Raw genomic sequence first — 13,096 nt, 5'->3', positions numbered from 1 at the left:
GGTACTAAACTACCATCCTGCAGATGTCCTGAGAAGGAAGGATTTGGATGAGGCAGTACTGTGTACTTATGCAGTTTCACGCAGTCAGGCTAGGATACAAGCATGTGAGTCTGGTAGCCTGGGGAAGAACCAGACAGACTGCATACTTGCAGCCAGGACTGGTGAAGTGGTTACTTCAGGGAGTGAGCTAATCTGTAGCAGTGAAACTGAAGGTGAGCCACATCTGTTGTGGGCACTGATGGTCCCTTGGACAGAGCGACTGCAAAGGTAGAGGTGAGTGGTAGCACCCAGGCTGACAGTGAGGCACCACTGTCAGAGGATGCCAGACTTCCTATGGAAGGGAAGCTGGGAAGGGTTACAAGGAGAGAGTTGAGACAGGCTCAGCTCTCAGACCCTGCATTGCAAGGCTTGAGGCAAATAGCTAGGGAGGCACCTGATTTTCAAGGAAATGGGGAATCTGTATACTGGGACAAAGAGTTACTGTACAGAGAGTGGACCCCTGAGGGAGGGCTAGAAGGTGAGAGAGTACAGCAGTTGATAGTGCCTAGAGCCTATCATCTGGTGCTTCTAGCCATAGCCCATGATATTCCCTTTGCAAGTCATATGGGCATAAAACATACAAAGAGGCATGTTATGCAGAGCTTCTGTTGGCCTGGAATTTACAGAGATGTAACAGAGTACTGCAGGACCTGTGAGCAGTGCCCAAAGGTAGGCATGGCAGGAGACAAGGTGAGAGCTCCTTTGATGACTTTGTCTGTGATTGAGGGGCTATTTCAGAGGGTAGCTATGGATATTGTAGGTCCTCTGAGTACCCCAAGTTCCACAGGGAAAAAGTATATCCTAGTGGTATTGGATTATGCTACACAATACCCTGAGACAATGGATTTGTCCTCCATTGAGGCAGAGAAGGTGGCTAATGCTTAGCTAGAGATTTTCAGCAGGGTAGGTTTCCAAAAGAAATACTGACTGACAGAGGTGCCATTTTCATGTCAGATCTGCTGGCTTGTCTGCTGAAGTCCTGTGGGGTGAAGCACATGAAGACCAACCCCTACCATCCCCAGACTAATGGTCTTGTTAAGAGGTTAAACTCTACAACCAAGTCCATGATACGGGAACTTGCAGATCAGTTTGAGAGGGAGTGGGGAACATATTTACCCCATCTGTTGTTTGCTTACAGAGAGGTTCTCCAGGAAACCACAGGTTTTTCACCTTTTGAGTTGCTTTATGGGCATAAGGTGAGGAGACCTCTATATTTAATTTGAGATGAGTGAGAAGGTGAGTGCAAGTCTCACAAGGAGTCTGTTGTGGCATACGTCCTACACATCAGGACAAGGCTCAGGGAACTCATGGGCTTGGCCCAGGAGAACCTGGCAAAAGCCCAACAACAGAAAAAAGGTATGGTATGACAGGAATGCACTAGCTAGCGAGGCAGCAGGTAATGGTTCTCATTCCTGTCAGATACAACAAGCTGCAAGCAGCCTGGGAGGGACCCTACAAGGTGGTAAGAAAGGTAAGTGATGTTAACTACATGGTGGAACTGCTAGGCAGAAGGCAGGGGCACAAATTGCACCATGTTAAAATAATGAAACCTTACCATGATAGGGAGGCCCTTGTGCTGATCATTTGCAGTGGATTGCATAAGGAGTCTGAGGGAGATCTGGCGATTGATCACCTCAGTGAGGCTTGGGCTGACACCTCAGTGGAAGGGGTAGCAATGTCCCAACAGCTATCTCCCACCCAGGTTCGAGAAATCCAAGCAGTGCTGCAGGAATTTGGGGACATGTTCACTTGTTCATTGGGAAACCAGGGTGCAGCACCAGGTGGATACAGGACCCCAAATACCTGTTAGGCAGGCCCCTTATAGGGTGCCTGAGAGAGTCAGACAGACCCTGAGGGAGGAGGTACAGGAGATGTTGGAACTAGGGGTGATTCAAGAGTCCAAAAGTCCCTGGGCCTCCCCAGTGGTGCTGGTGCCAAAGAAGGATGGCAGCACTAGGTTCTGTGTGGACCACCAGAAATGAAATAGTCACACAGAGTCAGATGCTTACCCCATGCCTAGAACAGATGATGTCCTAGAGCAGCTGGGTGGGGCTAAGTATCTTACAACTATTGATCTTACCAAGGGTTACTAGCAGGTGCCCTTGACTCGTAGTGCTAGAGAGAAGTCAGCCTTTGTGACTCCTTTTGGCTTGTATGAGTTCACAAAGATGCCCGTTGGGATGAAGAATGCCCCAGTGACTTTCCAGAGGCTGGTGGATCATATCCTAGTAGGAGCTGGAGGGTTTGCCCTTGCTTACCTAGATGATATTGCCATCTACAACCATTCCTCACCAGAGCACCTTCAGCATGTCAGGGAGGTGCTGGGCAGACTACAGAGGGCATAGATGACCATTAAGCTAAGCAAATGTCAAGTGGGTATGGCAGAGGTCTCCTACCTAGGACATAGAGTGGAGAGTGGTAAGATAAGGCCAGAACCTGCCAAAGTGGAAGCCATTTAGGCATGGCCTGCACCTGTTACTAAAAAGCAGGTGAGGGCATTTTTAGGGACAGCGGGGTACTACAGAAAATTATCCCCGGTTATAGTACCATAGCTGCTCCCCTCACAGATCTGACAAGGAAGAACAGGCCAGATAAGGTGGTGTGGACCCCAACATGTGAGCAGGCATTCCAGAAGCTGGTAAGAAGCTTTGGGTGGACCCCCTGTGGTAGTCAGTTCAGATTACAGCAAAGACTTTGTTGTCCAGGTGGATGCTTCAAACCATGTGGTGGGGGCTGTACTTAGCCAGATTACTTCAGAGGGGGAAGAGCACGCAGTGGTTTATCTCAGTCCTAGGCTCCAACCCAGGGAGGAATGCTGTGCAGCTGTAGAAAAGGAATGTCTAGCCATAGTGTGGGCATTGCAGAAACATCAGCCTTATCTGTATGGCAGAAAATTCACTATAATGACAGATCACAACCCCCTAATGTGCTTAAACAGAGCCAGCCAGCAAAATGTCAAGTTGCTAAGATGGAGTCTGGGGTTACAAGCATATGATATGTCATTGCAGCACTGCAGTGGGGTTAGCAATGTCAGTGCAGATGGGCTCTCAAGACAGGGAATGGGGTAGGTACGCTCAGATAGACCTAACCCTCTCAAGCAGCATTTTTCAAGGGTCTCTTGAAAAACTAGCTTGAATTCTCCGGGGGGGGGGGGGTGTTGTGAAGGCTACCAGCCTAGTCAGACAGAATTGTGCAGATAATTCTGTCATTTGTAAATATGAATGTAAACTACAGGCTTGTTGTCTTAAATATAAAGAAATACTGTTACATGGGGAATTGTAAATAAATGTGACAACAGTGCACTGTACTGACCAAAGTAAAGCATGTGGTGACCCTGTGATGTAGGCAGTGGTGCCGAGGGGTCTAGATGAAGAAATTCTTTCTATTGTTTTAACCAAGAGTTAAATTGCTAGATTTAAATATGCAAATGTATTTTTATTGCTCTGCTCCTGACCAGCTGCAAGATAACAAAAGGGAGATGTTAAAAATGTAAATGTAGTTAATGTGGAGCCTGGGAACACCAGGAAAGTGTGAAATTATGTAATTGTTTATCAGAACTGCAGTTTCAATTTAAAGAGAAAGAACCAAAAGGCATTGAGCATTGTTGTCTCGATCATCCAACTCACAACACTCTGCCTTGCTCTATGTAAGTAAGTTATTTTAGAAGTGTGTTTTCTTCTAGAGATAACTAGAAATTAGAAAGACTAGACTAAATGTTTTTCTGTGACGTCAGAACTGTACTACTGAATTATTTTATGTATTTCTGTGTAATCTCTGAGCTCTTGTCTAGCACTGTGTAGTAGAAAGTATTGTCTTGTGGTTTGAATTATTTATTATTATTTATTATTAAATATTTTAAAACCTTTTAACTGTGGCTGGTTTGTGTAGAGATAATTTAAGCTCTAGAGTACATTGCATATTTATAGAGTTTACTATCCAAGTCACTCCAAATAAGCTTTGACTGATTACACTTACCAATCGGATAATAATATTGCACACTAATAATTAGACACTCTTTTAAGGGCCTTTGAGTAGCTGATAATTATTAGCTGGATGGTGGCAGGGTACTACCATATAGTCTGGGTAAAGGGGGCACAGCTGGAGAACCTGTGCCAGCCTTCCCCCGAAGTGTCTGTGTGGTTGAATAAATGCTCATCTCAAAGTGTGTGTGTCAGCTACTTGGGCAGGGACACGAAGCACTGGTTGGACAGAGAGGGTGCTGGAGATTATAGCTTGCCCAGCTAGGCTGAGATCTGGACCCTATAGCTGTGCCAGTGGGGAGTCTTATTGGGGACCTGGGGAGCAAGGGAGCAACCAGCCCCAGGCTGACTGTGATCTCTGTGTGCTCTTAAGGGAAATTGCACTTTACTGTGTGTGTTTGTTATCCTTTCCTCTCATATGAGATGCCCTCTTTGGTGTTAGTGGTAAGGATTGAGGCTCCTTGATTGCTGGGCCAGGGCATGGGCGTCACAGTAATATTAAGTGCATGCCATATCTAAAACTGCATTTTCAAATTGTTAAGCATTTTATTGATTCTTTAAAGTTTACTGATTTTTGTGGATGTACTAGGTTCCAAGACCATGTTAAACATCTCCTGAGAGGCTAAAACAGTAGACAGATTGACTGACATATTTTTTTGTAAATGTACCAGAAATACAAGTATTGTCATGCAGGGAAAAATATATTCAAAAACAACTGAAGAGTAGTCATGGGTAATATTCTATCATCTGTGGACTATGCTGGAAAACTCTAACCTAAACTTCGGGCAAACAAACAAACAAAAAGTTAAACTGCATTATATACCTGTATTTATTTACTGCTATAGTAGATGTTAATGTATAACAAAGGAATTAATTATGTTTTACTTTTTCTTTAGGTATGTTGTTTTTACTGAGAAATTTTTAAAAACTGCAGAGGAGTATTTTATGGTTGGACACAAAGTGAATTACTACATTTTTACTGACCGACCAAAAGATGTACCAAATCTTCCACTTAAGGAAGGCAGAAAACTGCATATAATCGAAGTCAGAAACTATGCTCAGTGGCAAGAAGTCTCAATGAGAAGAATGGAAATGATAAATAACTACACCAAAACCAAATTCATAAAAGAAGCGGACTACCTTGTGTGTGTTGATATCGACATGCAATTTAGTGACCACGTAGGAGTAGAGATTTTGAGTGATGTCTTTGGAACATTGCATCCAGCCTTTTTTGGAGCCTCACGGGATTCATTCACCTATGAACGGAGGAGTGAGTCTCTAGCTTACATACCTCCAGATGAAGGTGACTTTTACTATGCTGGTGGATTTTTTGGTGGTACACCTCAAGAGGTTTACCGTTTGACCAAGGCATGTCATGAGGCCATGATGGAGGATAAAAAGAAAGGGATCGAGGCTGTGTGGCATGATGAAAGCTACCTGAATAAGTACTTTGTGTACCACAAACCAACAAAAATCCTGTCCCCTGAGTATCTGTGGGATAATGGTATGGGAAGTCTTCCTATCCTTAAAAAGAAAAGATTTTTGGCAGTACCTAAAAACCATGCAGCAATTAGAAGCAATGACAGGAAATAACTTTATCATCATTTGGGATATTTATTACTACATGACTGGTTTATTGAATAAGTCTTTGAACAACAGTATGAATACTTGATTGAAAGATTTAAAGACCCATTGGACATTCTACCTCAGCTTCATGTATATTTATAGTAAAATGTTGAGATTTACTTTTGTATTTTTCAATGTTATGGCATTTACATCAGCACTGCTGTTATCATGAGATCGGTTCATCTGTTTTTGAGGAACACACCTATTTTATTGATTTATATAGCACCTTCCATTGATATGTCTCCCCCACATAAATGCTAAAATAGTTTACACCATACTTTGGCTCCTATATCACATTTTTTGTTTGTTTGTTTTTTTATAAAATATCACATTCTCCTTAGTTCCAAGATACATGGTATCTTATTATAAAAGTGCTAGATTATATTCTTAAACCTGAAGCTTACTGGCCTTCAATAAGCTTTATTCCTGTAATACCTTGATGATATTTTCTATTTTTTTATCAAAATAATGTTTGAAAAAAGACGGTTACTTCTATGAGTTTTAAAGAGAAATGTAATTGTAGAAGGTACAGCATAATAATCTTACTGTTTTCTGTTATTCATTCTTATTTTAATGTATTTTGCTTCAGATTTGTTTACTAAAACTGAATATATTTTATTTTGCTGTTTTTTTCCCCTGCACTGAGGAAATAGTATAGACTGTCAAACAATAATTTGTAAGAATTATTTTGCTAAATATGTTGATATTAACATAATAGTGCAGCGTTTATAGATTGGTTTCAATGACATTGCCATACATATGTAAATGAAATATTTGCAGTACAGTACTTGTATAAATGTGTAGGATGAGACCTAGAAATTTTCATATGAATGTCTTTTGAAACAAAATTTTCAATTCTATATAAAAAAATAGACAGTGAGAGTTTTGAAATTGTTAACATTTCACTATGTTCCATGTGATGTCATAAACAGCAATGACAACATGAATAAACTCAAAAGGTCACACTGTCCAACAAGGACTGATTGGGCTCAATTATAACTGGCCACTCCCCGTACCTTCCCAAACAACTTTACTTCTCTCCAAGAAATTGCTGTTTTTATTCTGTTTCCTACTTCCATCTAACATTTAGCATCACTCTCAACTACCATTATATCTCCCATAATGCTTTGCACTAAATCCTGTCCTAATCAGACTCAACTCCTCCTGTGCTGTAGCTGTAGTTCATTCCTGAGCAAAACTCCCTCTTCCTTTCATCCCTGAAGTCTTCTCTCGTATGCTGTAATCAGATTAGTATTTATCTCTCATGTCTTCCTCTGTAATATCTCTGTCTTACCCATAATGCTTATAACCCTCTACACTCAGTCTCTCTTAAGTCCATACACAATTAAATATGTATGACTTTTATTTACTTAACTGAAATTTGTTTACCAGGAAAGCCAGACTGGGATAATGTCCCATTTTCAGTGGAGGCCTTGGGAGAAAAGTTCCACACTGACATAATATGGTTACAGTTAAAGTTATTTCAAAGTTTAATGCAGAAGAATGACATATAAACTAAGTAAAAATTCAGCTTCAGATCATACACTGTGAAACCTATACATAGTGCAGAAATTTGGACAGCTGTAACAAGTTAAAAAAGAACATTAATAGGTAATGTATTCACAAGCTGTAGTTCATAGAGTTGACAATAAACCCACTGAGTAAACTCTTAGGAATGAAGATGCTTAGGCAAAAATATATTTGTCCTTTGTCAAGGAATAGATTTTACTAATTCCTTCTCTTTGAACATAGTCAAAGTATGTTGCTGGACAGAGGTGGATCATGGTCAAATGGAGCCCTAGGCAGGGTAATGGATCGCCCACCCCCTCTATACACACACACACACACACACACACACACACACACACACACACACACACACACACACACACACACACACACACACACACACACACACACACACACACACATGTACCTACCTACCTATATCTTACACACTCAGACACACATTTACCTACCTACCTCTTATACACATGCACACACATGAATGCACACGTGTGCACACACACACACACACACACACACACACACACACACACACACACACACACACACACACACACTCACAAACAGACCTCTCAACATTACCGAATTCCTCAGTATTTACCAGTTTCGAGGGTAAAGTAATGGGGTGCCACGAATTCCCAAGTGGCCCTTTCAATTCCCGAATTTCCTGGTTTATTTGCAAATTTTTTTGAAGTTGTTTCTGATGTCATCTCATGTGGGATGTGTGCGATGATGTCAACTTTGTGAGGCAGACTGCCATATCCATTAATATTAAATCATTTTGCAGAACTACCCATGAGATCATGGACTTTCCAACTAAGTGTGCAAACGAAGGGAAAGGGTATACCCCCTCCTGCATAAGTTGTATTTGTGACCATTCCTCTTAAGTTGAACTGTTTTCAATTACCATATCAGAGCTCTGCCGCTGTAGGATTTTAGCTTAAATATTTTGGTGACTGTCCTGTGTCCCTTGTAAAATGCATGGCTTTATGAAAGAACAGTGTGAATCACAGTCACGTAATACTGTTAGAAAATACAGTCACAGACTTCTTATTCTTTAAAATGCAAGTTGATACACACTCTCTTGTAACTTGTGCCATTAATTTTCAAAATGTTTAACAGCAATTAAAAGTGGGTAACAAATCGGGGACAACAGTTCACTACTCACACTTGTTTTCAAAGGATACAAGGAACTGCATAACTGTGCTCTGCAAAGGAATGTATTTGGCAATGTTAGAAGAAAACATATTTTATAATTTAAAATAATGGAGAAAATTAGCATACGGTAACACCTTCATATGAAGTAAAATAGATTTAATATTTAACTATAACAGCAAATCTGAATTTTGGAAAATAGACAAATGAATATGTCAGTGGCAGCCTGTTGGATTTCGGCTGAGGCCCTGAGGAGCAGGCACGGACTGTGTCTGTAAATGCTGTACACTTTCTCTCTGTCTCTCTGTTCACCTCTACGTACATTAGTAGTTCATACTCGTACGTGGCTGAACAGTTTGAATTTGGATTTATATTAGTAGGACTGGTCAGGTAACACAGCAGCACACAGCAGAGACCAGTGAGCTGTTTATTAATATTTAAGTTAATGAAGCTGCTGAGCTCTGAAGCAAGTGCTATTCTCCCATTTAAATGCTGCAGCCTGGTACCCGGTCCCAGACCCAGACCCAGAAGGTTCAGGACAGCAGGTCACTCGCAGCACAGGTGGAGGACGAAAAAAATTATTTCCAGCCATGGTTCGATTTTCTTCGGTTCATCCAGGTAAAAGAATTAAAGAAAAAACACGCGACTTCTCGATTCATTATTCATTTGGGTCTCTTGAGTATGATTGCTTTTTGGTGTTGGACTCTGGCTTTTTTAGTGTAGTGTGTGCATTGTTTACCTCAGATACCTCCCAGTCCTTAGATTACTACATACGTTTGTAGTATGGTGTGACTGTTATTAGTGTAGTTGTTGAACTTTTTGATTACAGCCAGGCTCACCTGAACTAACAGAAGTAGAATGCTGCTGCACAGTGGTATTGGGGAATTAAATGAATGGATGCTGGATTCTTAATTTTCTACATAGTGTAGTACAACAGCAAGTGGGCATACTAAATAATAAATAACTTTTTTCTGCTACACATTGCACAGTAGAGCAGCCAATCACATAGTTAACTGTTAAAGTATTTCACACTGTCAGATGTATACATTACAGTAAGTGTGTATACATCTTAGCTGTGTTGTAGAGGAAGTCAAAATACTCCAGTCACTTTTACGAAGTCTGAGCCAGCACGGCAACACTGTCTATTGATGCCATTTAACACTGTCTGTGTAAAACATCGCTGTAAATTGCTCTCAGTTTGTGTATGTATGGCACACTCCAACCACATGAATTAAGCTGCGTGTTTTGCTGATGAATGTGTCATTCTGAGTACTTGCCATACACTCACATCTAGTCTTCCAAGCTCCAATCTAGATATGTGGTTGTTTACTGATTCCATTAAACTGTCCCAATTACCTCATCATCACAGTTCCAAATAAATCGTTTTTATTGCCATGCTGCCACCAGATTGTGATCCCTACTGTTCTAAATCTATAGAACCATTTGTTAAAGAAATGAGCCGATGTCCAATTTTGCTTTTAAGTCTGCTATCGTTAGTAACCAGGCTGAAGCTGTGATTCTCTTGGCAGTCAAGCAATATGACTAATCATCAGCAAAGAGTTGCCCAATACATGCAAATTTCCTGAAAAAAAAGCAGTGGCCATGCCTCTCAACTCTCCAGATTTTTGCCTAAGGGTTATATTTTTGGTCTGTTCTGCATAATATTTATGGTTTTCTGGCAATTCCTTGAGGATTGAAATGCCCAAGTAATGGCAGATACTTGACTTTCAGACTTCACATCCTTCAGAAAATGCATGCTCAGTCCCTATTTGATAAAATGATGAGTTTTAAAAATATTTCTGGTTTAATATTCAATGAAGAAAAAACTAAAATACTACCTATATATACACGAAAAAATTTTCTCATAAGTGATTTTAGTAAATATATACCCAATTCAGGTCAGATAACTTATCTAGGTATAATATTAACTAAAGATATCAAATCTATTATACATAATAATTATAATACCTGTCATCTTAATATACAAATCTTTTCAATACCTGGAATAATATGTTTTTTACTATGGAAGAGAGACTTACAATTATTAAAATGATAATATTCCCCAAGATATTATATTTAATACAATCAATAATACTCCCACCTACAAAAATAATTATCAAGAAATTGAATACATTAATGTTAAACTTCCTATGGGCACCTAATAGACCTAGGATTGCATTAAAGAAACATACCAATAGCTGGTCTCAAGGGGGCATTTCTTTTCCAGACTTTAACTTATATACTATCTCTTCTACTATAAAAGTTATTACTTTGTTAATAGATCAGTCATATGTTGCAAAATGGAAAGATTACTGGGAACTTATTAGTGTTCACGTCATGAAAATCTCTTTAACACATAAAAATATGATTGTAAATAACTCCATGCTATGGTTACTAAAAGAATTTTGCACTTCACCTATTACACCAAAATATATAGTTAGTTATCCATTAAACATTATTATTAGTTATCGTAATTTTATATTCATGCATCCTAAGTATAAGGGATGGAATTTTATAATATTCCCTATAAAGTATACACGTGGTATGCTTTTGTCATCTACTTCTGAAGGAACTCATTCAGTCACAGACAATGATCTAAAGTACTGGTATCAGTTGCTATCTGATAATAAAGTTAAAAATTTAGATCTTTTAAAACAAGAATTTGATCTGAGAGAAACTTGTTGGTTAGAAGTTCAGACCTTTAGACAACATCTCATTAATAAAATTGATTTAATGTCTATAACAGTTAAAGAATCTATTCCAACACTGATTGATTACTTGATATTAAATTTACAACATAAAGTTTCTGATAAAGGTAAACTTTCATACATACATAAAATTATTAGAGAAGAAACTCATTACAGAGTAGATACCTATTGGAATTATTTCACTTCCATTAATGGTGAATTACCAAATCAACAAGATAAACAATATATATTGGAATCTGCCTATAAAAGTACTTCTTCCATTATCTGGAGACTTTTTACTTGGAAATTTTTACATAGATCCTTTTATACACCTTTGATGATGAATAAAATAAATAATAAAGACAATCTATGTAAAAGGTGTAATGTAGAAATTAATGCTGATTGGGCACATATGTTTTATGACTGTATAAAATTGAAAGAATATTGGAAGTCAATCAATGATTTTTTGCAGGCTCTTTTTACAGATAATTTTATTATTTCTAAATCTCTTATATTATTCAACACTCCTGTACCTCAAAGTGTTAAAAAAGTTAAGCTTCCCTTGTTATGGTCTATTCTAGCAGTGGCTAGAAAAATAATAACCAGAAATTGGATTTCAGATACACCTCCTTTTTTAATGAATTTAAAAATGTTATGACTGTAGTGTGCCATATGGAATTGATGACAATAAAATCAAGAACTACTAGAAAAACATCTTATTATGTTATATGGGATACCTTACAAAATTTGTTAAAAAAATCTTAACTTCAATAGCATGGTATTTTAGTTTAATTAATTGATTTGATTGTAGTGGATGTCTTTGTAAATACTTTGGTTATTTTATTGAATGTTATAACCATTTCTATTTCAATTACTTGTATAAAATTGTTATGATATTTACTTGTATGTTAAAAATAATAAACTTGTTTAAAAAAAAAAAGAAAATGCATGCTAACACAATTATTGTTATTCTAGCAACTTTCTAAGTTTATAAGAGCAGTAAAATCTCTTCCTATTTTTGGGCTTTTGTCTCCCCATTACTTTAGGCTTTGTCAAGATTACTTACACTAAAAAGGTTGAGAGGTATGGCAGCAACAGCCAGCCCAGACTGCAGAGTCCAAGCTGGACTGGTCCCAATGGTTTATGGACTGGGTAAAAATATGACAGGAGTCCGAAGTTAACCCCCATCCCAGCAAAGACAGCTTCTTCTCAGGCAGTTATTTTTTCTTTTCTTGACTCTGTCCAGCTTTCTGGATCTATGTAAAAGTCTGAACCTACCTTGCCAACATCACTCCGGGCAGCCGTAGTATTACTTGTCCATCTCTTCACTTCCATCCTTAGAAGAGAAATTTGCACTGAAAGATTTATGAACATTTATGGTGACACTAGAAAACCCATGACTTTTGGTAATGACAGCTAGCAGCAAGAATATCCTCTTTGGTGGAGATACCAAGTAACTATGAACCTATTATCAGTTTGCCATCCATTCCTTACTGCAAGCTTATTAGCTTATCATTTTTTTAATGTAACACAGGCAATTTATTCCTCAAGGGCAACAGGCACTTTATATGTAGATGAAACAATGAAATGTAAAGTTGTTTTCTAGCAGCAACCTCTTCATTAGTTACAGATCTCTTTAATGTAGAATTATTTAGATGACTTTTACTTCTGCAGAGATTGTGCATATTTACTGATACTGGTGGATTGTAGAAGTCTGAGTAGACTTTTATGATGGAAATGTTCTGATTGGGCAGTTTTGTCATTATTGGTTCATGCATTTTGTTTCATTGCTTACTAGAAAAGTGTTCAAAACAATAACATTAAAACATGCTCTAACAAGTGTGCTGTATTATACAAGGAATCAGGAAGGTGTATCAAAGAACAGGTATGTTTTGTGTGCAAGGGGCCCATGATTTGAAAACAGCCAAAAGGTAATCTTTATCCGCCACTGGCCTGATGCATTTTCTTTGAATGTGGGTTTCAATGCTGTTTCAATGAATGTGAGTTTACTTTCAAGGGCAGAGAAGTTTTAATGCTAAGTCTCTTTTCATTGTGAGACAGTATTAGTTTGTTTAACAGATG

The 13,096-nt window shown here is 38.6% G+C and overlaps 1 protein-coding gene across 2 annotated transcripts in view; it reads left to right on the top strand.

The window, feature by feature from the left end:
* The window catches only part of LOC122790962 (histo-blood group ABO system transferase-like), a 515,753-nt gene extending 508,259 nt beyond the window's left edge, over window positions 1-7,494 (top strand). For both annotated transcript variants that reach the window (XM_044058683.1, XM_044058682.1), the window contains one exon: window positions 4,916-7,494. In XM_044058683.1, the coding sequence (XP_043914618.1) occupies window positions 4,916-5,612 (697 nt within the window). In that variant the 3' untranslated portion in view covers window positions 5,613-7,494. The remainder of the gene's footprint in view (window positions 1-4,915) is intronic.
* The last annotated feature ends 5,602 nt before the right edge of the window (window positions 7,495-13,096 follow it).

This window comes from Protopterus annectens, chromosome 16.part0 (genome assembly GCF_019279795.1).
Source record: "Protopterus annectens isolate FY-2018-M chromosome 16.part0, PAN1.0, whole genome shotgun sequence".
Classification (NCBI taxonomy): domain Eukaryota; kingdom Metazoa; phylum Chordata; order Ceratodontiformes; family Protopteridae; genus Protopterus; species Protopterus annectens.
The sequence above is the reverse complement of the archived record's forward strand: the minus strand, read 5'-3'. Positions and strand labels throughout refer to the sequence as shown.